Source organism: Bos indicus, chromosome 8 (genome assembly GCF_029378745.1).
Source record: "Bos indicus isolate NIAB-ARS_2022 breed Sahiwal x Tharparkar chromosome 8, NIAB-ARS_B.indTharparkar_mat_pri_1.0, whole genome shotgun sequence".
NCBI lineage: Eukaryota > Metazoa > Chordata > Mammalia > Artiodactyla > Bovidae > Bos > Bos indicus.
In genome coordinates, this window is record NC_091767.1 from 109,970,405 (window position 1) to 109,996,297 (window position 25,893).

At 39.9% G+C, this 25,893-nt stretch overlaps 1 protein-coding gene across 1 annotated transcript in view; it reads right to left on the reverse strand.

Moving 5' to 3' along the window:
• The window catches only part of MEGF9 (multiple EGF like domains 9), an 80,922-nt gene that overhangs the window by 17,589 nt on the left and 37,440 nt on the right, over window positions 1-25,893 (reverse strand). Inside the window, exons 2-3 of the mRNA XM_070795386.1 lie at window positions 24,120-24,321; window positions 1,806-1,945 (exon numbers count right to left, since the gene is read on the reverse strand). Coding sequence (XP_070651487.1) covers window positions 1,806-1,945; window positions 24,120-24,321 — 342 coding nt within the window. The remainder of the gene's footprint in view (window positions 1-1,805; window positions 1,946-24,119; window positions 24,322-25,893) is intronic.

Consider the following 25,893-nt stretch of genomic DNA (forward strand, 5'->3'; position numbering starts at 1 on the left):
ACGCAGTGTACAAAAGAACCACAGATTATTCCTCTTCCCTCTGTTCAGTTCAGTTCAGTTCAGTCGCTCAGTCATGTCCGACTCTTTGAGACCCCATGAACTGCAGCACGCCAGGCCTCCCTGTCCATCACAAACTCCCGGAGTTCACCCAGACTCAAGTCCATCGAGTCAGTGATGCCATCCAGCCATCTCATCCTCTGGCGTCCCCTTCTCCTCCTGCCCTCAATCCCTCCCAGCATCAGAGTATTTTCCAGTGAGTCAGCTCTTCGCATGAGGTGGCCAAAGTACTGGAGTTTCAGCTTCAGCATCATTCCTTCCAAAGAAATCCCAGGGCTGATCTCCTTCAGAATGGACTGGTTGGATCTCCTTGCAGTCCAAGGGACTCGCAAGAGTCTTCTCCAACACCACAGTTCAAAAGCATCAATTCTTCAGCGCTCAACCTTCTTCACAGTCCAACTCTCACATCCATACATGACCACAGGAAAAACCATATCCTTGACTAGACGAACCTTTGTTGGCAAAGTAATGTCTCTGCTTTTCAACATGCTATCTAGGTTGGCAATAACTTTCCTTCCAAGGAGTAAGCGTCTTTTAATTTCATGGCTGCAATCACTATCTGCAGTGATTTTGGAGCCCCAAAAAATAAAGTCTGACACTGTTTCCACTGTTTCCCCATCTATTTACCTCTGTTAGGCAGATGTAATGAGAGGGTCACGCCAATTCAGTCAGAAGTTGAGATAGGTTGAGGATGAACGGCAATTTTAGTATGAGGCAGTTCACCTATGGCTCATCACTACTTCTTGGTCACAGCCTTCTAAGGCTTTTGATTGAGAACCCAGCAGGTGTCTCCTCAGCCATGAAAGACTGCAATAGATCTAGAATGTGAATAATGGATGTGAGCCTAAATCCCACAGAATCTACCTTTTGAATCTGGCAATGTCTTCAGACAGATGGCCATATGTTGTCGCAGGCCCTTTCTTTCTAAAAAGATTTTGTCTCCTAAGCACCATAAGACTGAGAAATGTCTTTCTACCTTTTGGGCCAGCCTTCCATCTCCTGCACAGTCATTTAACGTCCTGTGGGAAAACTGGCCTTGTGTTTAGGGCTCCTCTAGTTTCCAATTCAGAGAAGGCGATGGCACCCCACTCCAGTACTCTTGCCTGGAAAATCCCATGGACGGAGGAGCCTGTTGGGCTGCAGTCCATGGGGTGGTGAAGAGTCGGACACAACTGAGCGACTTCACTTTCAATTTTTACTTTCATGCATTGGAGAAGGAAATGGCAACCCACTCCAGTGTTCTTGTCTGGAGAATCCCAGGGACAGGGGAGCCTGGTGGGCTGCCGTCTATGGAGTCACACAGAGTCGGACACGACTGAAGCGACTTAGCAGCAGCAGCAACAGTTTCCAATTCATAATGGAAGCCCCAAATAACTGCCAAAAGTTCTTCTTGTATCTTTCCTCAAGAAGAATCCTTTTACTTGGACCAAGCCCACTCCTTAGTCTGTGCCCAGAATCGGCAAATGTCCCTTGGAAGGAAAGTGGCTGGTGAGCATCAGCTTACTTAGGAAGAGTTCTACCCTTTCTGGAATTTTAGTTCATATAGTTTTCATTGCTTCCATGGATTGCCAACCAATATGATTTTTGAAATTTATATGAAGAAGTTTGGTTTGCTATGACCTATTACATCCTACGTAGAAGAGAAAGATCCTTACAAACTCTTTGGGAAGAATTAACTCAGAGAAGAAGGACTTCAAAATGAAAAGAACAATGGACTAATTACATAAAAAGGTAAGGAAAGTGTGTACCTGTGAGGGCATCACAACTGGCAGACCGATTATTGCACTGGCAGGGCAAGCAGCCATTCTCATTAAAGTCGTAATATCCATCTTGGCATCTATCACATGAAGAACCGGTGACACCCACTTTGCACTGACATTTCCCAGAGCTGCAGATAAAAGCAAAGACAATGAACAAAATAAATCAGTTTGAAGGTTTTGTTGCTTAACATCTCGTCATAGATGATCTTAACGCAGAAATAGTGTCAGCTAGATTCTAGTTGCTATACATACTGAGTGATTTTTATTTTGAATTATAAGTTGAGCAACTTCATGACTATTAATTCAATTAGCATGCTAATAACACTAATCATTTCTGACAATTTAATTCTCTGTACTTGGATAGTTTAGAATAAATGATAAAGGAACCATGGAGAGTTCAAGTGCCTGGCCCTCCAACATCTTTGTTTACGCACAGCACTGGGTACAGCGCCGGCACTGCTGCTGCACCTCGTCCCCAGATCATCCACAGCTGCCCGGCACCCAAACTGCCCGGTCTGAAGAGGAGAAGAAAACCACCCAGGTCTCACTCAGTCTAGCTTTTGGTTGAAAAATATAAAAACAAGGACTCTAATGAATGTGCTAGAAACTCAATATGATTTTCTACTTTAGGCCAGTGCTGTATTAACACAATTCTGGCAATTAACCGGAATTCCCAGCTAAGTGAATATGACTGTAATGAGGACCTCTATTCATTTCTGTATTAAACCCAAATAAACATGCTTGATTGTCAACTCCAAAAAAAGGACTAAAAATCTAAAGTAAGAAAACTATTTTATTTAGTGTCCCGTTTCTTCTTATTAACCTGTTTTCTTTTCTTAGATGTGCATTACATCAGTGATATCACCTCTTTCCAATCAGCGAAACTAAAACTTTTGTTTCACTTTTCAAGTCTTCTCTCTCGACTCCATGCTCTTCCAGTCACTCATGCAAATTCAATATACCACCAGTTTTGGTCAGATTTTCTTCCAAATTATCTCTTGTTATTTATTCTATAGTCATCTCTCTTACAATATCTTTCCTCTTCTTCAACTCTTAAAAATTCTCCTATGTTCAGGTTCATCTTTTCCCATGACTTCTCCCTGAGTGGTCAGCAGAGATCTTTTGGCCTCCTGACAGAACATTCTCTATACTGTACACTTTATTCCTAATTATGGATTTTGCTACCTTCTTTCATATATGTAACTCTAGTTAGACTGTTAAAGGCCTAAAGCAAAGGCCATATCATGCAGCCTTTTTTCAAGTTATCTTCAAGATGTAGAGTCGAACATAACTGGGCAATGAACACTTTCAAGCCAAGCGTGAGCAGAGGAATGGTGTGCTCTAACAGTCTTCGTCATACTTGTTACTGGGTGAGTTTGCAGAGCTCAGGGGCACCATCCCAGCCAGCTTGCTGTCTTCAGAGTCCAGTACTCTAACAGTCTTCGTCATACTTGTTACTGGGTGAGTTTGCAGAGCTCAGGGGCACCATCCCAGCCAGCTTGCCGTCTTCAGAGTCCAGTATAGTGCCTTGCTTGTTGCAGACCATAATAGATGCTTGATAAACAAATGCTCAACACACAAACTGAGTTTTAGAGTTAAGCACTGGGAGGGAAAAAGGAAAACGAAAGGCTGCACTAATGACCAGGACTCTCAAAACAGCCAAAGTACTTTTCCCTTTTTTCCAACAGTGTGACTCTTCTATACACGCTCATTCTGGACATCAAATTTTTAGAATTCAATCAGTAGAGTTCCGGCACCAGTCATATTGGACGGGAGCCAATATAATGTAGAACTGCATCTCAATATAATTATTTTAGAGACTCAGCTCCTAATAATGAGCCCCTAGTACTCTTGCCTGGAAAATCCCATGGACGGAGGAGCCTGGTGGGCTGCAGTCCATGGGGTCGCTAAGAGTCAGACACGACTGAGCGACTTCACTTTCACCTTTCATTTTCATGCACTGGAGAAGGAAATGGCAACCCACTCCAGTGTTCTTGCCTAGAGAACCCCAGGGATGGCGGAGCCTGGCGGGCTGCCGTCTATGGGGTCGCACAGAGTCGGACACGACTGAAGCGACTTAGCAGCAGCAGCAGCATGGGGATGTTCATTCTACTTCAGGAGCCTAAGCTAAAATTGTTAATACTTACACAGCTCTTACACATATCAGTTAAAGTAATCCCCTACTGCTTCCCATACTCCTATTTCTGTAATAAAAATAGAAGTTCTAAATTTGAGCATTATTGGAACTTTGGGTCAAAATTTGCAGAATGGGACTAAAGTAACTTTCAGCTGTGTGGATTCTACTTGTAGTATACAAACCTAAGATTTTCTTTTTTTTTTAATTCAGATGTGCCTCTCTGTTTATCAGCATGCCCTGGGCTAAATAACGAGGCTTTTGTCTTCTATCCTAAAAAAAACTATTTTGAGCAGTTATAGTTGAAATTCACTTCTCTCTCCCACTTAACTCATGGTTCTTTGCAATATCCCAGGGTGTGCCAAAAAGGAGCAGAAAAATAGTTCTACATGGTATATTTTTAGGGCTTTACTCAAAGCCAGTCAAGAAAGGAAAGAAACCCATGCTTATGTAAATAATAAATACTTAACATATCTTAAAGCCTTATATCCTGAGAAGTTACCTATCAAACTCTGTATTTCTACCTTAAAGCTGCTTAATATATTGGGTTATGCAATTTCTTGACTAACAAATTTACAGAAAATGTAAAACGGAAACATCTGAAAGAAGTGGTGATGATGATAAAAACAGTAAGTAATCATTTATTTGGGGCCTATGTCAATAAATACATATTCTTTCTAATCTTCAAAGGAACTCTACAAGGTGGCAGTCATAACCCTCATTTTACTACTGAGGGAATTCAAAGGGTTAAAGTTACTGTCCACACCTAATAAAGGCAGGTTTATTTATACGAAGGCAGACTTTCCCACTATGCTACCTACCCTCCCTCAGTTTAACTCTAAATTTGTATAATAAATTTGCCTGCCAAATAATCTGATATCCACTTGGGTATCAAGCTTTATTCTGTAGATTCCAAGCACCACAATTCACCATTTATTTAGGTTCTTGACCTCAGTGAGCTGTTTCTGCCTTGCCCAGAATAAACCCAGTCTCTCTTCTCATTGCCAGTAAGTTTCAGATCTCCCTTAAATCTGAGAGTTTTTTCTGCTTGAAGACACTGCAGCCTAGCAAAGTCCCAAGGTTCTCAGAGACACAACCCAGATTTTGATGTATTTGTTGTTATTTAGTCACTCAGTTGTATCCGACTCTTTGTGACCCCATGGACTATAGCATATCATTCCCGCTCTTCACTATCTCCCGAAATCTGCTCCAACTTATGCCCATTGCATCAGTGACACCACCAACCACCCCATCCTCTGTCGCCACCTCTCCTCTTTCCCTCAGTCTATCCCAGCATCAGAGTCTTTCCAAAGGAGTCAGCTCTTTGCATCAGGTGGCCAAAGTATTGGAGCTTCAGCTTCAGCATCAGTCCTTCAATGAATATTCAGGGTTGATTTCCTTTAGGGTTAACTTGAATCTCCCTGCTGTCCAAGGGACTCTCAAGAGCCTTCTCCAGCACCACAGTTGAAAAGCATCAATTTTTTGGTGCTCAGCCTTCTTTATGGTCCAACTTTCACATCCACACATGACTACTGGAAAAACCATAGCTTTGACTACACAGACTTTGTCAGAAAAGTAATGTCTCTGCTTTGCAATACACTATCTAGATTTGTCATAGCTTTTCTTCCAAGGAGCAAGCATCTTTTAATATGGCTGCAGCCTGCGTCCACAGTGATTTTAGTTAATCTTAATTGAAGTCTGCATCGATCAGACTAGAGAAGATGATTTTTAAAACTGTAATAGAAATTTACATTTCCAAGCATGTCTCTCAAGTAACTCTGCAAAAGAGAAAACAACTGGGAAAAAAAAAAAACCCTACCTACATACATATACACAGTCTTACATAAAAATACCCTGAGGTACTTAAAGATCTAGCAAAGTAAACCTGTATTCATCAAATATGAAGTTCAGGATTATCTTATGACTCAACAAGAAGGAACCAGTCAACTGCTAAGTCTCACTATACTATCAGAAAATTATGAAGGATATAATGTACCTTTTGGAGACTGGCTAATAATACTTCATTAGCCAGTTTCTAAGCCTTTAAAAATGTTAATCAAAATATGTTTGCTCCCCATTTCTCTATAGATATTAGATTATTTGGTAAAGAGAAGGATAAACAGCTACTTAATGACAGTGTCTGATCAATTCACCATCTATAAGAAAAAGGTATTACCTTGGAATACCCAATCCCCTAATAATATCTCATAAGCATAATATAGCCAATGCTCCCAAAGTAGTCGCTATTCCTATAAGTGAACTTTCCCTTCATAATTCTGCTCTAGGCACTCAGAAGACTGATTTAAGCAGGCATCTTTCTCCCTGGAGAATATGCTCCTCAGTTCTTGATTTTTTCTTTTTAAAGTGACTTGATGAATCTTGATAAGGCAATTGACTAGTCTAGATACCATGCATCACTTTTCTCAGGTAGATTTTAAAACAAGAGAGGAGGTGCTTTTTTCTCTCTCTCTTTTTAAAAAAATACAGGCTGAAGTAGGGAGATGTGGTCGTGAGCCTGCAACCAGCAGTGCCTGCCCACCATGTTCCTCATGGCCCACGGCCAACTTCTGCACATATAAGAATTAAATCACTCAGCAAATATAAGGCTTTCCCTGTATGACTTCTTTTATAGAAGAAAGCCTTTACAACACCCCCTTTCATGGTCTCCCTCTGTTAAAGACTGTTGAATGCTTTTTGAAGCAAAGGTCAATGATATAAATGCAATGAAATTTCAAAAAAAGAAAAAGCCAAAAAAAAAAGTCCTGTTAATAGACCACTTATGCTTATCCACAGATTTAAAATGAAGGAAGCAGACTCATATCTTCATATCTGGAGAATAAGGGCACAGAACTGGATTTTGAAAAGTTAGAAATCTATACTGCTGACATCAACTAACCAAGAATTTAAGACGGAATTTCCTCATCTGGCATCACTTTTTATAGACATGAGTTACTTGCTAGTAAAGAACTGATTGGGGTTTCTCAAGTGGTGCTAGTTAAAGAACCCGCAGGCCAAAGTAGGAGACGTAAGAGACATGGGTTTAAACCGTGGGTCAGGAAGATCCCCTGGACGAGGAAATGGCAACCCAATCGCCCACTATTCTAGTCTGGAGAATTCCATGGACAGAGGCACCTGGTGAACTACAGTCCACAGGGATGCAGAGAGTCAGACACAACTAAAGTAACTTAGTACCATCGGCACAAAGAGTTAATGAAGTACGGATAGCTATACTAGAAAGGTGAACGTGGAATCATTTATAAAGGAAGCACAAACACTGTGGAACTAAGCTACACTGAATATAGCCAAGTATATACTATGCATCTTAAACTATCCCAGACAGAATGAGCAGATTTTCTTATGGTGTCAGTGCTTAGCATAGATTTTATCACATTCACAGGTGTGAACAACTATTATAAACACTGAAAAAAATCTCTCTCAAAATGTAAACAAAGAATGTATTTTCTGACATGAAGTGATTCATTTTTCAAAAGAAAATTCAAATATACTATATACTATGTACTATATCATCTCAAGATATAGTACATATTTATGTCACACAAGTACTAGCCAAACTATCATTTTAAGGGTTCTGTTTTGTTTAAGATGAGTGGGTGGAGAATCCTCAGAATTTCCAATATTTTACTAGGGTAGGAAGGGTGGGACACAGGAAGGGAGGTATCAGAGTCTATGGAAAACTCATAGCCTGAGGAGACACAGAGAGCTTGGTTGAAATTCCAGCTCTGCTAGTAACTAGCTACGACTGAGTACTTATTCTGTCTTGGATTCAGTATTCTCATTTGTAAAACGAAGATAATTAGACCAAACTCTGTAGAGTTATTGTGAGGATTAAAGATCACATATGCAGGGTACTTAGCACAGTGTTTGACACATAATCAATACTTAAAACAATGAAAGAACGATGAAGATGAAGACAATGGGTCCTAAATCTTTAATTTTTTTCTGTGAATTGTGAAGAAAATCAGTTAGAATCTCAAGTAGGCAAAGACAGACAAGTTTGTTTATGTTTAAAATTCTGTTAACAAACCTAGAAAAATGACAAGACTTTATGGGGTAACTACTAGTTTGCAGCCAAAATGTGGCTCGGAAAAGAGAGAACATTATGAACACATGGTAGAAACAGTTTTTGGAAAGAAAACTTAAAAATTGAGAATCAGCAAAATCCTATATTAGGTGGGACCAAAGCCAGAGAGGCCTGATATGCTTCTGTATCAGCCAGCTAAATTGATCCAATTTTTTCTAAATTGCCAAATGTCTTGATGTTTTTTATATTATCAAAAACATGATCTATTTTCTTCCTAAGATTTATAAGTTATAACTTACATGATGGCACACCTTTAGATACCATGTCATCAGTAAGCAGTCACAGAGTCACTACAGAGACCTGGCTCTAATTAGGGGAAATCAATGTATTCAGAAGCCCTGCTTTTTCTCCTTCCTCCTTTTTCAAACAGCTTCCATGTGGCACTCTGACATGGAAACAAGAAACAGAGACAGATAAACAATTAAGTGTATTAATTTTCTTCTTCTGCCTCTTTCAATAACTAAAAGCAATTTAGTTTAGAAAGAGACTTAAACTGTTAGTCAAAATAGAATCTGAAATTAAGAGGAAATTTCTTACTGTAAGCTCTCCCAATATATTAAAAGTAGTATTAAAAGGCAGCTAGTGAAAGTTTTTCTAACCAGAAAAAGCTTCTACATGGGAAAATAAACAAAATGAAAAGTTAATTAACAATCCTTAATTTCATGTTTGACTCGCGGTTTGTAAAGGTAATGAAAAAACCTTTCTATGAAAGAAACTCAATAATTTGGCAAAAGACAATTTGCATTTAGTGTTCCTCTGTCTTTCTACAATCATGGAAAATACTATTATGCGATGACCAAAGCTTCTTTTCTGGAAGAAAGAAAAAAGATAGCTTTATTGTTGAAAACATTGGGCTATTATGCTAAACATTCCTTATTTTTTTGAGGGCAAATAGTCTAAAATATTTTTAGAGGAAATTCATATTCAGGCAGAAATTCTTAATACTCAAAAAGGGCATTGCCTAAGTGTAAAAATATTTCTGATAGCTGATCTTACCAAAATCAAATTTAAAAGTTTATTTGAAAAGTCAGAAGTAAAACTTAATGGCAAAAAAAATAAAAGTATCATATTTCCAGAGCCACAACTTGGGAAAGCAAACTTAAACTAAGAAAGTTATTTCTTATTTCCTTCATTTTTTTAAAATGGAAGAAATACAGCCATAGGAATTCTCAAACCCACACAATTACTCCATTATTTGATGGAGATTTCTGCATCTCAAAAGCCATTTTGAAAAGAGAAAAAGCATGAAGTCCCAGTGTCATGTTCTTGAAAAGATTATGCTTCTCACATGTGTTAACATTTGTAGTCTTTTGTAACCATTGTAAAAGGTTTGCTTAGTAAAAGGACGATTATTAATACTTAATTTGTGTACATGCTGTGTTCTAAAAATTACTTGTAGTTCTTAGAATTTAGAACTCATTTTCTCACAGCATAAGTGGTAGTTTAGTTTCCAGATGAGCAAACAAAAACCTGTTTAGCTCAAAATGTTGATATTAACCGTTCTGAGGACCAAGTCCTCTATACCTAACTAAGCCTTTGAGTTCCGAGCCCTCTAAGGAGTGCAGTGGTCAGGGGACAGTATGCATCTTAACTCCTACTATAGGCTTATAAAGAAAGTGCATAGAGCAATATTTATCTATGCACGACTTAATTCTGTTCTTTTGTTGTTGTTCTTACAATATTATGTTCATTAGCCTCAGTTTTGTCACTTTCTTGCTGTTTGATTACTGGGCAAGTTAAATTTCCACATCTGAAAAATAATAATCCTTGTTTCAAAAATGGTCTCAGTTTACATATTTAAGTGTCTTCCAAATTTTAGTAGCTCCTTAAATGGTAAAATAATAATATTCTCAATACCCCCAATTGTTAGAAAATAGTAATATGAATGACTTATTTCTCAAGGTCACACAGCCAGAGGGTAATCAGAATTACAGCCTAAGTTTCCCGCCTACAAACAAAATGCTTTTCTCCTATATTCTAGGTTACTTCTATACACATATGAAAGCAATTTAGAAGGATTTAATGTGCTCATCTTCATAGATTTGCAAAACTCCTAGAAGAAGCTTTTTGTGTCGATCTTCTGCTGGCTTGGTCATCAGTCATTTAAATATCTCCAATTGAATGAGACTTTAAAATAATTGCCCAAGAAATGAGATATTTCTTCCAATCTGTCTCAGCACGATTCCAAGACTTGGGAGCGCTAGTTTCCTATTTGTATCCAGCACTGTTTGCAAATGCCCGATTTCAGCCAGTTTCCTTGCAAAGCTTTCTTTTACCCCCTAGCAAGTTTATTGTTATAACTTTGGAAAGTACTTCAATTTTCATTCTTAAATTATTAAATTTTTTATTCATTCAAAAGTAGACAAATTTAAAGATAATACAACTGAAAGAACAATACATTCAAAACTTTGATATCTACTAGGGAGACATTTGAAGCCCCTTATGTAGCCCTCCTCAACTGCATCCCCTTCTCTTACCACAGAAGCAATTAAGTTTGGATCATTCTCGAGCTTTTTAAGAATTTTAACATCTCTATGCGTGTGTGCATGCTAAATCACTTCAGTCGTGTCCGTCTCTTTGTGACCCTGTGGACTGTAGCCCGCCAGGCTCTCTGTCTATGGGATTCTCCAGGCAAGAACACTGGAGTGGGTTGCCGTATCCTCCTCCAGGGGATCTTCCCAACCCAGGGATCGAACCCACATCTCTTATGTCTCCCGTATTGGCAGGTGGGTTCTTTACCACTAGGGCCATCTGGGAAACCCTACCATCTCTATATGTATTACTAAATCATTTATCACATAGTTTTGCCTGCTCTTAAACTTTATTAATAGAAACAATTATGTACTCTCCAATTCACTTTTTTCTTGATCCATAGAATATTATGCTTTGAAATTCATCACAGTAAACTGTTATAGCTATAGTCATTCATTTTTCTCTGCTGTACTGTATTTCATCACATAAATATAATCCTATTTATTTATTCACTCTTCTAAACACATGGGCTGTTTTCATTTGTTATTTTGGATACCAAAGGCTTCTGTGAGCCTTCTTATATGTCCCTTCTGTACACAATAGCATGCATTTCTCTAGGGTACTTACCAAGGAATGGTACTGCAAGGTCATTGAGTTTGTGCATGATCAACTTTACTAGGCAATACCTGTTTTCCAAAAATAAGTACTAGCTCTCAACGAAAATGTTATTTTGCTTAACCTCAATATCCTGACTCTGCTAAAAGGGCCCCTTTAATGGACACAGTCCTCATATAAACAAAGAACAGAGGCTAGAAGGCCTTCTGGTTTTCTCCTACATGCTGCTTCCCTGGTGGCTCAGAGGTTAAAGCATCTGCCTGTAATGTGGGAGACCTGGGTTCTGATCCCTGGGTTGGGAAGATCCCCTGGAGAAGGAAATGGCAACCCATTTCCCTGGACAATCCCATAGACGCAGGAGACTGGTGGGCTACAGTCCACAGGGTCGCAAAGAGTCAGACATGACTGAGTGACTTAATTTTCTTTCACTTTTCTCCTACATATAAGTTGATATTAGGTTTTAGGGGGCAATATTGTCCACTAGATCAATGGTGCTCAAATCTAAGCATGCATCTGGAAGGCTGCTCGGCCCTATCCCAGGATTTTGGATCCAATAGGTCTAGGGTTGGCCCCAGGAATTTTCATTTCTAATTCCTAGGTTATGCTGATACTGGTCTGGAAACCCTACTTAGAGAACCCCTGCACTAGGTTAATAAGATTATTCTTATTTTACTACCTATTAATACTTTTAATACTCCTAGCCCTGACTGGTAAAGCTGCTTAATTTCTACTTCTAGGCTTAGTGCTGAACCCGTTATTTGGTATCATTTCCGACATAAGCAATCAACCTCAGTGATCTGCCTGTCATTAAGTTCCATTCGCTTACTGGCTCAGTTAACCTCAGACCCCTTTATTCTCAATGACTGAATTACAATTATTATCTGAATAGATGAATTACAACTAATTTCTCAAGGCCTGGCTCTGGGTCCTAGTTGCTCTGTCTGCCTACTTTGCACCTCAGTGGTTAGGTCCGTGACACTTGTTTTCAGATCTCCAACATGTCAAATGCCTGCCAGCAAGTCAGGTGGACACAGCTTTGATATCCATTAATGTGCTAATTTCTGCCTTTCTAATGAGTCTTTATAGATATGGATTCTCTACAGATACTCTCATTATTTCAAATTGTTTCCTTCTATGCAATATCTGGGCTTCTGAGGTGGCTCAGTGGTAAAGAATCAGCCTGTCAGTGCAGGAGACAGAGGAGATGTGAGTTTGATCCCTGGGTCAGAAAGATCCCCTGGAGTAGGAAATGGCAACCTGCTTCGGTGTTCTTGCCTGGAAAATTCCATGGACAGAGGATCCTGATGGGCTATAGTCCATGGGGTCTCAAAGAGTCAGGCACGACTGCGTGATGGAGCACACACGCACGCATGAAATATTTATCTTCACAGTGCCCAGATGTAACTTCTATTAATAGCTTTATGTCTCTATGGGCCAATTCTTAGGCGGATGAGTCATGCTAACCCACACCCAGCTCTGCACTTCTACTGAGACACTGCCATATCTAATCTTGCTCATTCTACTTTAGGGGACATTTCTATACAGTGGGGAAAGCCTTGAAGAAAGACCTAGACTCAAATCTATTAGTTAGGCCATACGGCTGAGAAACTTAGCCTCCAAGAGCAAGATAGCTACACTGTTCTGAGAAATCAGAGACATTATATGCGTAAAGCATCAAGCATCGAGGTTTAACAGTGTTCATTAGGTGTTCATTTCCTTCTGGTCCTCCTACTGAATTACGTAATTTCCTTAGGTGAACAGCTTAGTCCAGAAAGCTAAAACTATTTCCCTGCAAAAGCCTTTCAAACATCTATAATATCTGTTTTATTGGACATCCTATTTAACTGTAGAACTCTTTAAAAAAAATCAACTCAAGACCAAGAAAAATATAAATTAAAGAGCTGGCGTTGTAGTGTAGTGTATGTGTCAGGAATGGGCAGAAGAGACGAAGGGATTCTGTTACGGATAACATAAGCCGTATTTTCATCACTGCTTTTGGCAATGGGAGAAGAACATCCATGTTCTTCCTGTATAGTATTCAGAAAATTCCTTAAACTCGATGGTATCTCAGATCTCTTTGAGAATCTACTGAATGCTGCAGATCTTCTCCACAGAAAAATGCCCAGATCACCATTGCATTTTGTGTACTTCCCCATCTTAGGTTAAGAACTCCTGACCAAACCCAGAACTGCATGCCATGGAAGTTTAATGCAACAGAAAGAACATGGGATACGGTGTCGGAAGACCCTGCAATGACTCCTTCTCACTGTGGTAATTAATAGATATCCAGCTTTGGGCTTCTCTTGGAACTTTCAAATACTACTTTTCATCTATAATTTGGTGGATAAATAATTGTTACCTACCCCTCAGGGTTGTTGTTAGAATGAAATGAGAAAATGTACAGGAGAAAAGAATATTGTTTGTAAATGACTTTATTCCCCAGAAACCTACTAAGTTTCTAAACATAGGAACAAACTCGAAAATCTCAAATTATTGAAATTCATGGAATATATCATACCGGAGAATTAACTTAATAAATAAAATAGCATGGTAGTGACTTTAATAATAATGAGATTTTATGGGACGAATTTTAAACTAGTCGCGTACACTCTGAACGTCAAAATAATCGTGGCTGAAGCGCTCATACTCCTTTTTAAAGGAGATCTACAGAGGCTTCGAGTCCACATCTCTCTCTCTGTGACTGAGGAATTTAGATATTTTTAGTGGAAATCAAATCAAAGAGAAAAAAAGATGAGTAGTCCCATATTTCTTTCTACCCTATAGGAAACATATTTCTTGCTATGAAACAAAAATGATCTGAGATGGAAAAAGTCATGCTGATTCAATTTTTCTTCAGGGGACACAGGAAGAAACGCCTTCTCTTCGGGAACAAGGGTCCTACTATTTCAGCCCAAGTCTACTTAAGAAGCTCTTCTTTTAAAACTTTAGAGAAAAAAAAATACATTTAAAACATTAAAATAGGCTATGAATTTGATTGTATATTCTAACCAGAAGGTCATACATCTAAAATGGAAGATTTTCACAATAAGTTTCTTTCCTTATCCTGATTCTTCTTCTGAACCTAAAGGCTAAGAACTGTCACCAGGACCAATTCCTCCCTCATAATAAGACAGTAATACTACCCATATTCCCTTGATGGACTGTTCCAAATAACTATTCTATTAGCTTTTTATTTTGAAATAATAGTAAAGAAAAGTTGTAAAGGTAGCACAGAGGGCGCCCGTGTACTATGCATCCTCCTGTGAACGTCTCATGTAACCCTGGTGTACTCATAACAACTGAAAAAGAACTTTGCTATATTGCTACTAACTATGGATTTTGTCAGATTCTCCTAATTTTTATGCCAAGGTTCTTTTCCTGTTCCAGGGTCCAGTCCAGGACATCACCTTACATTGCTCATCCCCCAGCCTCTTCCAATCTGATCGTGTCTTGGTCTTCCCTCATCTTTTACTACCTCGAAGCTTTTGAAGAGCACCAGTCAGGCATTTTGTAAAATGTCCCTCAACTTGGATTTGTCTGTTGTCTTGTCAGGATTAGACTGAGGTTATGAATTTGGGGTTAGGATATCACAGAAGTAACATGCCCTCCTCCTTTTATCATATCAGGGAGGACAGGATACTCACATGACTTACCACTAACAGTATTATCTTTGCCACTCAAACGGTAACTTTTCGTGCTAGGAGTCTGTCTGTACAGTAGCTAAACTAGGATGGTCACTATGCTTATCTGGAAAAGCAGCAGAGGCTCAGCCACACAAACAAGGCCCAGGGACTCCTGAAGGCAGTGCAGTCAGACAGGTGTCAGTGCAGTCAGACAGGTGTCGGCTGCAGCCCTGTTCTGACACTTACCAGTTGCCTGTTAGGGGGCAAATTACTCAAGTCTCAGTTTCTTCATCTGTAAAATGAGAATAATTCCACTTCAGTCAGCTGTTGTTTATCTTTACAAGATAGTACATATAAAGCACTTAGCTTGGCACATAGTAAACAGTCAATAAATGTTAATGCTGTACATTCTGGGGCTGATGGTTGTAGTAATAATGTGACTCAGTGGTAGAAGGATCTGCCTACCAATGTAGGAGATCCCTGGGTTGGGTAGATCCCCTGGAGTAGGAAATGGCATCCCACTGCAGTATTCTTAACTGGGAAATTCCATGGACAGAGGAACCTGTTGGGCTACATGCAGTCCATGGGGTCGCAAAGAGTTGGACCCGACTGAGCGACTGAACAACGATAATGTCAGTAGTATTTCCCAAGTTGTGTTGTGCGCTAGTTTCATCTCAGAAAGAAGTCAAAGTACAGCCCAGAAAAATACTTCATGTTTGTAAGATTTTTTAACTTTTTAAGTATAGCAAAATGTCCTATCAGAGAGATGTTGAACTAGAGATTAAATACGCGCATTTTTTCTCCTTTGCAAGAGAAGTTTGCAACTGCTTTGCCATGTGGGCAGGGGTTATTTGCTGGAAAATAACTTTCAAGCAGATCCTACTGGTGGGAGAAGAATCATTTAAGTTACGGTTCCCTTAGTAAGTTTAGAGTGAACAAGTCCCACTGTCTGAGAGAGGTGTTTAACAAGACCTTTTGTATTGGGGAAGGAGGGATATTTGGGATTTGTTAGGTAAAAGATGCTACAAAATGTCCTCAACCAGTACTCTTGGAACTGGCTTGTACACTAGATGGAACTGCACATATACACTAAAGGAGTCAATTGCTAAATTTCTGTAACTTTAGAGCCCCAGTTTAGAGCATCTTTGAAGGAACTTGGAACCAAGGGAGTGGGTTCATCTTCCCTCAGATAACTGTTGCTGCCAATTATCCTGGTCCAGGAAAATCAACCGCCAGTAGTGATCGAGCATCACTGATCACATCAGGTTGAGGGCCAGGCCTCAACCCCAAATTCAATATATGAGTGAGAAACAACAACATCAGTGAACTGATCAGAATCACGTCCAGCTGATACTCAGCATTAGAGGAGGACTAACTCCTCGAGCTACTGGAAAGCTAGTAAGCAATTGTTGGGGAATGGACTGACTCAAAAAGAGGACACTGGGTTTGTGCTACTGAGGCATATGAGCGTCAGAGTAATTAACTGGAAAATAAAGGAGGCATGCCTACATTTGAACCCTGTTTGTGGAAAGTCTGACAGTTATATAAGCGCTCAACTTCCCCATATCTATTATATTTGCTACCGCCACAGAGCTCTCTATAAAGATGAATAGTTTTTAAAAATCTTCACAGGTACAGGCCCTTGGGTTTATTTCTAGCAACACAGAAAGAACATGGGTATGGGGACACTGCTTGGCACCCAGCAGCAAGGCTTGTGGGGAATAAAGACCCCATGGGATGCAGCGGGTGGCGGCAGCTACAGGAGCAGAGGAGAGGCAGCGGGCGACAAAGGAAGAGCGGTGAGCACACGCGTACGGACCGAGGAAGGAACCCTGGGACTGAGCAATTCGCTAAATTCAACTTGGAAACACAAACTGCCTCTCGATTTGTGTACATGCATTAAAGCACAGAGCCATAAACTTTCTAGACGACTATGCACAGAAACAGCGCTCTCCTTGGGCGATCGCCATTCTCACTACTCTCCTTCCTCTCCGTCGTCGTCGCCCCGGTCTCCCTAGCTTTCACCCTGCCTTGGCTCTCCGCCTGCTTACAGCCATCCATTCTACCACTGCTGGCATGCACGGCTGGTCTTTCATTTGCTTAAAAAGTGCTTTGTGAATAAAATCCAAATCGCGCGTCTGGCCCTTAACGCATCTGTCCCATCTGGGACCTGACCCCGGCAGGGCTTGCCAGATGTATCTCCTCTGTCCCGACTCCCCCTTCACCTTACATCCTGTGTAAGCACATCTCTGAGATGTTCATCTTGCTGCTTCCTGCTCTGTAGCATTCTTTTGCACCTTTTCCACTTCCGTATGTCTAAATCCTTTCCTTCCTTCAAAACTGAGGTCAAAAGCTATCTCCTCGATGACATCATCTCTGATTTTTCCAGCTATAAGTGACATCTCCCAGTTTCTTAATCTCCTTAACATTTTATCTTTCTATTTTATGATGTGGGTCAGTTTTTACTTTGTACTATAACTATATATATATAAATATATACTTGTGGTTGTTGTACTCTGTACTATAATTATATATATATATATAAATATATATTTGTGGTTGTTCTACTTTGTACTATTATTATATATATATATATATATATATATATAAATATATTACATATATATTTGTGGTTGCTGTTTAGTTGCTCAGTCATGTCCGACTCTGTGAGACCCCATGGACTGTTAACCTGCCAGGTTCCTCTGTCCATGGGATTCTCCAGGCAAGAGTATCAGAGTAGGTTGCCATTGCCTTCTCCAGGGGATCTTCCCAACCCAGGAATTGAACCTGTGTCTCTTGAGTCTCCTGCCTTGGCAGGCAGATTCTTCACTGAGCCACCAGGGAAGCCTGTGTCTTTATAACCTTACCAGGCCAGAAGCTCCGTTTGTTTTCCCATTGTCTTATTTACTTCCCACAAGGTCTATGAAAGTACCCTGTACATAATTTGTTAAACAAATAAACACTTTGGTACCAAATACAAATAAACTTGTTAAACAAATAAATACTTTGGTACCAAATGGTTCATACATTTATATGAACTTGATTATTCATATTAATATTATTAGCATGTACATAACTATAGACCTGGGGGAGTTTCTCAGAAGAAGCAAAATAATAGTCTTTTAGTATTATAAATAATAAAACTTAAATTTTTTCTTTAAAAAATTTCCAACTGACCTAAAAGTGACTTAATAAAATGAAACAAGTAGTAGAGTCTGCAATACGGTTTAGGGAAAATTACACGTTTGATCAACAGCAACTACATCAATTCACTGTGACATGTTATGTTAATGTTCACAAGGGTCACCAATAGCTGGGAGGAAAAAACATTTTCTTTTGTTTTTTTTTTTTTTCCCATTTGTTTGACTACAGATGATATTTAGTTAATAATTAGAAGACCAGGAGGGCAGACCATACTCTGTATTGAAAGGAGGATTTAAGACAAAAACACACTGAATAACACAGAGCTTTCCAAGCTGTAACAGACATGCATTATTTACACTAAAACCTCAATGCACTCAGTGCCTTTGCTGAATAAGCCCCGGTCTGGCCATTTATTAACATTCAAATTTTAGTCTAATCGGTTTTACCATGAACTTTACATGATTTATTTTCTAAGACATAAACCATTTGGCACTGTAGAAACATTTCCTGAAACAAACGAGCCATGACAGGATAAAGCCTGACATCAGTTACCTGCTTCTGACCACGATGGCTACCTTTTAAAATTCTACCTTCAAGGAAAGAAACACTGAAGTATACCAGAAAAAGGTGATGTAAACTAAAGATTGGTATAATTTCAAGAAAAATAATTGGGGTAAAGAGTAAAGTTATTTTAAAATAAAATTAAACCTACGAAGCTTTGTTTTCCTTACAATATGCTAGTTTATAAGGTTTCTTGAGCTTGGCACCTAATATGTGCACAACTGTCTCCCAGTCATCTCTATCTGAACATCCCATAGAAAATGAACACGCTAAAGCCTAAGGTCAGAAAGAAACATGGAAGTCATCTCTCTCTCTCACTCCATAAATAAAATCAACCACCCAGTTCTGTGGATTTTTCTTGCGTACACTGGTTCCCTCCTCTCCAGCACCACTGCCAACGCCACTGGCTTAGATCAGCCTTTTAACTCTTCTTGCTTGAACAGTTACACAATAGCCTTCTCCCAGATCTCTCTGCCTGAGCTCACTCTCTCCATCCAGCAGACTTCTGAAAGAGTAAGTATTCTAGAGAGCAAATCCAATGTTACTACACACTCAGCAGTCTTCAGCGGACAGGCTAATTGACGCGGCATTTCAGGCCCTCGGTGGTCCGGCCCTATTTCTTCTCCAACTGTTCACTCACCACGTGTTCACTGTGTCCACCTTGTACCAGGCACGACTCCAGGTGTTAGACACACAGCAGGAAGCAGAGAGACACAACTCCCATCTCTTCAAACCTCCCTCTCTGCCTCCAGTGTTCCTGCTTCAGCAAACAGTGAGCCCCTTGCAGTCTACTAAAGATGGCTTGTTCTTTCACATAAACGTCTACTCATCATTCAAATTTTAATTTAAATGTAATCTCCTCTCTCGAGACCTCCTGAATCTCCTGTGTGCTTTATAAATGCTATTTTGTTTATATTACTATCTTTCCATTTCAAGCTCCATGAGCATAGGAATAATATCTTTTGATATACAGTTGGCAAATGCAATCTCTATTAAATGAAATGTGTGGATAAAATGACAAAGGCTTCCTCAGTTTTAAATTATTTCTGGTGATGAAATAACGTTTCTATGTCCCAGAATTATAGAAAAAGTAATAAATAAGAGTTTACACAAGCAACTGTTACTCCTGGTTATTACACAACAGGTGATTTTCAGAGCCCCATATGAATATGAGTCTTGGAGATTTTGTCGTCTTTCTATTTGACATTTATTTCAGCATAAGTTTATTTCATAAGTAAAGTTTTGTCTTCTGCCCTGTGGCATATTCCCATAATTAAAAATGCAAAGTAGTAAATATTTCAACACACACCACACAGCAGCCACCACAGGTTTTACGGGAAAGGATATTACACAACAGAACTTCATCATCTCATAGAGGCAGTTTTAAAATGATGCACCTGGTACACTAACCTACTACAGATACATTAAAAAATCTCAAATCTGTAGATGACTGTCTACATATAAGTCAACCCTGACAACATTCTAAGGCTATATTAACAGTCAGGCTCTCACTAGGTATACTCCTTTACTGAGATAAAATGCTATCTGATTTCTCCATTTATTAAATTCAATATATCTAAATGTAAATCAGGAAAATATTAGAAATGCATTCCAAAAGCAGAAATGAAAAGATACTGTTGACTAACCCTTTCCCAGCTAAACAGGTTGGAACAGCAGTGGTGATGTGCGGGGCGGCCATCTGTCAGTACATAAAGGACCTTGTGTTTGCACACAAAGACATTGCTCAACCCACATCTGGTTCCTGCAGCCAAACTCTACCCTCACTGGGGCAACTCCCACTGAAATATATGGGCATAAGGAACAGGCGAATGAATTTTTTAAAAGCCAGCTGTTGATTCATGAACACTAGATATGTGAATCAGGATAGAATTGAGTGCACTTTTCTCCTTTCATTTCTTTTTAAAAAGAGAACAAGGAGGCCATGACAGAAGTTGCATTGGTATTTGCATTGGTATTGCAAACTTTCCTGGTGGCTCAGACAGTAAAGCCTCTGCCTATAATGCAGGAGACCCAGGTTCAGTCCCTGGGTTGGGAAGATCCCCTGGAGGAGGAAATGACAACCTGTTCCAGTATCCTTGCCTGGAGAATCCCATGGACAGGGGAGCCTGCGGGCCGCAGTCCATGGGGTCGCAAAGAGTTGGACACAACTGAGCGACTTCACTTCACTTCACTTCTAGCAGATCAGATTTCTCATCCTGTATAACCTTAGGAAATCCTCCTGAATTTTGTCTCTTGCCTTCCCAAACCATAATCTGTAAGGCACAACTCAGTTCCTAGCTCATCTGGGAATCCTTTCTCCTTATTACTTCTGCTTGTTTCCTACTCTAACCTGTTCTATTTAGAAATTTAGCATATATTTATAAACTTTCGCTAATGTTCTCAATGTCTCCTAAGCTAAAACTGGGATTACTCTTTCCCGATAGAGTTATTTATATAGCATGAATTATATAATCAGAAGAAATTCCTATAGGGACTTCCCTGGTCATCCAAGGGTTAAGAATTCACCCTGCAATGTGGGAGATGTGGGTTTGATCTGTGATTGGGGAACTAAGATCCCACACACCGCAGAGCAACTAAGCCTGAGCCACAACTGAGCCTACAGCTCTAGAGCCCACATGCAAAAACCAGGGAGTCTGTGTGCCACAACAAAAGGTCCCACGTGCCGCAACTGAGACCCAGTGCAGCCAAATGAATAAATATGTTTTAAAAAGGCATTCCTATAAAACATCAAGTAGTGGGCACGACTGCATCAAAGTTTCTCATAATACACACTCACTTTGCTCAATATTGAGATTTTGAAAAGTGCTGTACCAACACAGTAGATAGGAATACACACTCTAGGTTCAGATTGCATACATTTCATTTCCAACTCTTATTTACTGGCTACTATGGAAAAGAACCTGATGCTGGGAAAGATCGAAGGCAGGAGAAGGGGATGACGGAGGACGAGACGGTTGGATGGCATCACTGACTCAATGGACATGAGTTTGAGCAAGCTCCAGGAGATGGTGAAGGACAGGGAAGCCTGGTGTGCTGCAGCCCATGGGGTCTCAAGGAGTCCGACACGACTAAGCGACTGAACTGAACTGATGTTGTAAGTTAGGCAAAGTACCTAACTTGTAGCTCTTTTCCTGTACAAATGAGAATAATAATAATAGTGCCTAGCTGATATGGTTGCTGCAAGGATTACATGAATTACTACATGCAAAAGGCCCAGGATCATACCTAGTGTGTCTGCAATTAATTTTTACTACTATTATTTTAAACTGAAAATTTTAAAAAGCATTAATAGGTTTCTCCACGAAAATGGAAGAAAATAAGCTAAACTTCTTTTTCTTTCGCAGTGAACAATTTCTTCTTTAGACTACCAACAGAAACAGATACTTCAGTCCCTACTCATACGCAAACTTGGTGACTTAGTCCCCTCTTCTGTGAGTCAACAATTCTATTCCTCACTTAAAAAAAAACATATTCAATGACTGGAGTGTTACTGAGCTGAATCTACGTGCCAGTTACAGTGTAAATGGGTGTACACACACAACTTAATTCTCACAAAAATTCTTCATGTTATATGCATTAATCCTACTTTACACATGAAAACACTGAGGTGAGGTGAAATAAAAGATTATACAGTTATTAAGTGGCTGAATCAAGAATGGACTCAAAGTCTACTAATTTCAGACTCCATCTCCTTTCCGCCAAATGTCACACTACTTGCCTACAATTCCTTTTCCGCTTAAGCCACCCACATATACCTTAAAGCAGAACAGAACATAGAGGTGCTTCCTCAGGGATCACCCATGTGGTCTTGCTGAAGTGCACAGTCCTGCAACCTCCTGTTTCTGTTCCTCTAGTCTCATGCCCATGTAACTTCCTTTCTGGTGGGAAGACGTGAGATGCTTAGGGCTGGATTTAGAGCTCCCATGCCTTCCTTCTAATGACTTACAGGTTTTCAAATGACTTTTGGGATGCAGTGCTTGCTCTGACAAATTACCTGACATTCTGAAATAATAATGTTTTAAAATTTTAAATTAAGTATTAGTCTGCACTAACTCATAGAAAAGAATTATGGATTTATCTAAAAACTTTAATAAGCTTATTCTTGGGGACTAACACAATCAAGAAATAAGACAAGTAAAAGAAATAAAGATTGGAAGGAAGATGGAGGAAAACTTCTTGGAAGAGAGGGCAAGAAACAGAGAGGCCCGTGCATTTTTTAAATTAATTTATTTATTTTAATTGGAGGATGAATACTTAACAACATTGTGATGGTTTTTGCCATACATTGTCATGACTCGGCCAATGCGTCATTAGGACTATCTATAGACACTGAAAAATCATCCAGAACCGTGACAGGCATAGGGTCAGGGAGGTGTTAGTGAGCCAGAAGGGAAGGCATTCTAGAAGCAGCAGTGAGAGACAAGGAAGACACTCCAGCTCCAGGTCTAGAGACAAGAGAAGCAGGAGAGTGAGGACAGCCACTACTTGTAAGGGCTGCAGGAGAAGCAAGGCCTTTCCTTAGAAGACTAAGGAAAAGACTAAGGAAAGGGAATGGAAAATCAACATACTTCGCCATTATGCAGATAATAAAAAATCATGTGCTACTCATTTCTAAAAGACCTCTAAGGATGACAGAACCTGTCAAGTACACATAAAAGACAGTTCACATAGAAGAGGTAAGAATAATATCTTCTACCTGCCTAGCATCATCCATTACTGAAAATCAGATATTCTGCATAAATGCTAACAAGGAAGCCATTTTCCAATATTTTAAGTGAAAAAACTTACAATGCATTACATGTTAACACAAAACTACCAACCAACTTCCTAAATTGCAATTAAAACACAGAAAAGCACCCATATGGCTTCCCCTGTAGCTCAGTGGTAAAGAAACCGCCTACCAGTGCAAGAGACATGGGTTCAAGCCCCAGGTTGGAGAAGGAAATGGCACCCCAGTCCAGAATTCTTGCCTGGAGAATACCATGGACAAGAGGAGCCTGGCGGGCTACAGTCCATTGGGTCACAAAGAGTTGGACATGACTGAGCACCCAACACTCATTTTCACTGGAAGGGCCTAGAAGTTATTGCTTCCAGAAAGCAGGCTACATTCTCAATACTTTTGCTCCATGAAAGTCAGAAAACTACTGGTGGCTCAGGCAAAGACTCCGCCGGCAGAGCGGGAGACCTGGGCTGGATCCCTGGGTCGGGAAGATCCCCTGGAGGAGGCCACGGCAGCCCACTCCAGTATCCTGGCCTGGAGAGTCCCCATGGACAGAGGGGCCTGGGGGGCTGCAGTCCGTGGGGTTGCAGAGAGTCGGGCACGACTGAACTTAGTTAAGCACCGCACCTTACAAAGCAAAACTGGTTACCTAAGTAATCTGAAGAACTAAATCAGTAAATCAGAAGCTTTTTAAAAAAATAATTCTATTGTAGTATAGTTAATTTACAATGTTGTGTCAATAGAACCTTTTAAATCTAGACATTAAATATAATGTGGACCCCAAGTCAAAATGATAACAAAGAATATGAAATGTTTGATGACTCTATGCCAGTCTGGTCCTTGAGAGCAGGGGCCGCCTTCTGAGTGTGATAAAACAAAGTTAATTTTACCTTCAATCTCTGCTGCTTACCTGCTGCAGACTGTGCTGAGGGCTCCACGTGGATTACAGTCACAGGGCAGACAGCGCCCGGAAGTACCATTCAGGTAAAAACCCTCCGTGCAGGTTTCACAGCGAAGACCCTGATAACCCGGCTGACACTCACACTGCCCTGTGGTCTGGTTGCAGCGATTCACACCCAGGCTTCCAACCGCAGAGCAGTTACACACATACTCTGCAAAGAGAAGAGAGAAAAAGATATTATCAATCAAGAGTTAATGCTTTCTTAATAAACTCTTTTACTTTTCTTGGTAAACATTCATGATAATTTTGTAAGGATGGGTAGAATAAATTCTAGTACAAATTCACTTTCTATCCTATTTAGTTTGTTTAAATAGGGAATTATGGGCTTCCCTGGTGGCTCAGTGGTAAAGAACCTGCCTGCCAATGCAGGAGACACAGGTTTTATCCCTGGATTGGAAAGATCTCCTGGAGAAGGAAATGGCAACCCACTCCAGTATTTTTGCCTGGAGAATTCCATGGACAGAGGAGCCTGGCAGGCTACAGTCCATGGGTGGCAAAGAGAGGAACACAACCTTGCGACTGAGCACAGCACAAATTGGGAATCATACACAGCAAAGCACATAAACTAGTAATAAAACTAACATTCTCCATTTCCTTTTCAATACTCTTCTAAGCCTCTTACGCCACACTCCAAAGTGTGCATGGATCTATATACATTAGTTTCACTCGATTAGACCTCTCCAAAGGCAGGGCCTCTGCTTATCTACATGGAACTGAGAGCACATACTGGAAATGACAACATGCTAAATAATAAACAGTCCCATTGTACAGCAGCAGAAGCCTATGGCTCGGATGGTTGACTAGTAACTTAAACAGGTCAGACAGGATTATGCTACAGCTGGAACCATGAACAAAATATTCTTCCCAGGAAGAAATTAATGGAGAATTTAAACTTTAATATGAGGAAATTATGAACAATAAATCCCAGATGAGAATGTCTACAGGGGCATCCTGATCAGTGGGTTAAAATCAAATAACAATTTGAAATCTTTCCCAAATTAAAAGATTTAGAAAATAAACATTGTCTTTAGGTATATTTCAAACAGTTTTTGAATGAAAATATTTAGAACTAGTTGGCTTTAGCTTTTTAATGCACATTCATTTAAAGGTCAGTTAGGATTGACTTCTGCTCTTACTTATATTCATTGTCTTTGGGATGTTTTTGTAACTGTTTCCTGTACAGTGTTATGGACCTCCATCCACAGAAACAGTGACAGATTCTATTTTCTTGGGCTCCAAAATCACTGCAAACGGTGATTGCAGACATGAAATTAAAGACACTTGCTTCTTGGAAGGAAAGCTATGACAAACCTAGAGAGCGTATTAAAAAGAAGAGACATCACTTTGCCGACAAAGGTCCATGTAGTCAAAGCTACGGTTTTTTCAGTAGTCATGTATGGATGTGAGAATTGGACCATAAAGAAGGTTGAGTGCCGAAAAACTGATGCTTTCAAATTGTGGTGCTGGAGAAGACTCTAGAGTCCCTTGGACTGCAAGGAGATCAAATCAGTCGATCCAAAAGGATATAAACACTGAATTTCATTGGAAGGACTAATGATGAAGCTGAAGCTCCAATACTTTGGCCACCTGATGCAAAGAGCTGACTCACTGGAAAAGACTCTGATGCTGGGAAAGATTGAGGGCAGGAGAAGGGGAAAACAGAGGATGAGATGGCTGGATGGCACTGTCAACTCAATTGACATGAGTCTGGGCAAACTCTAGG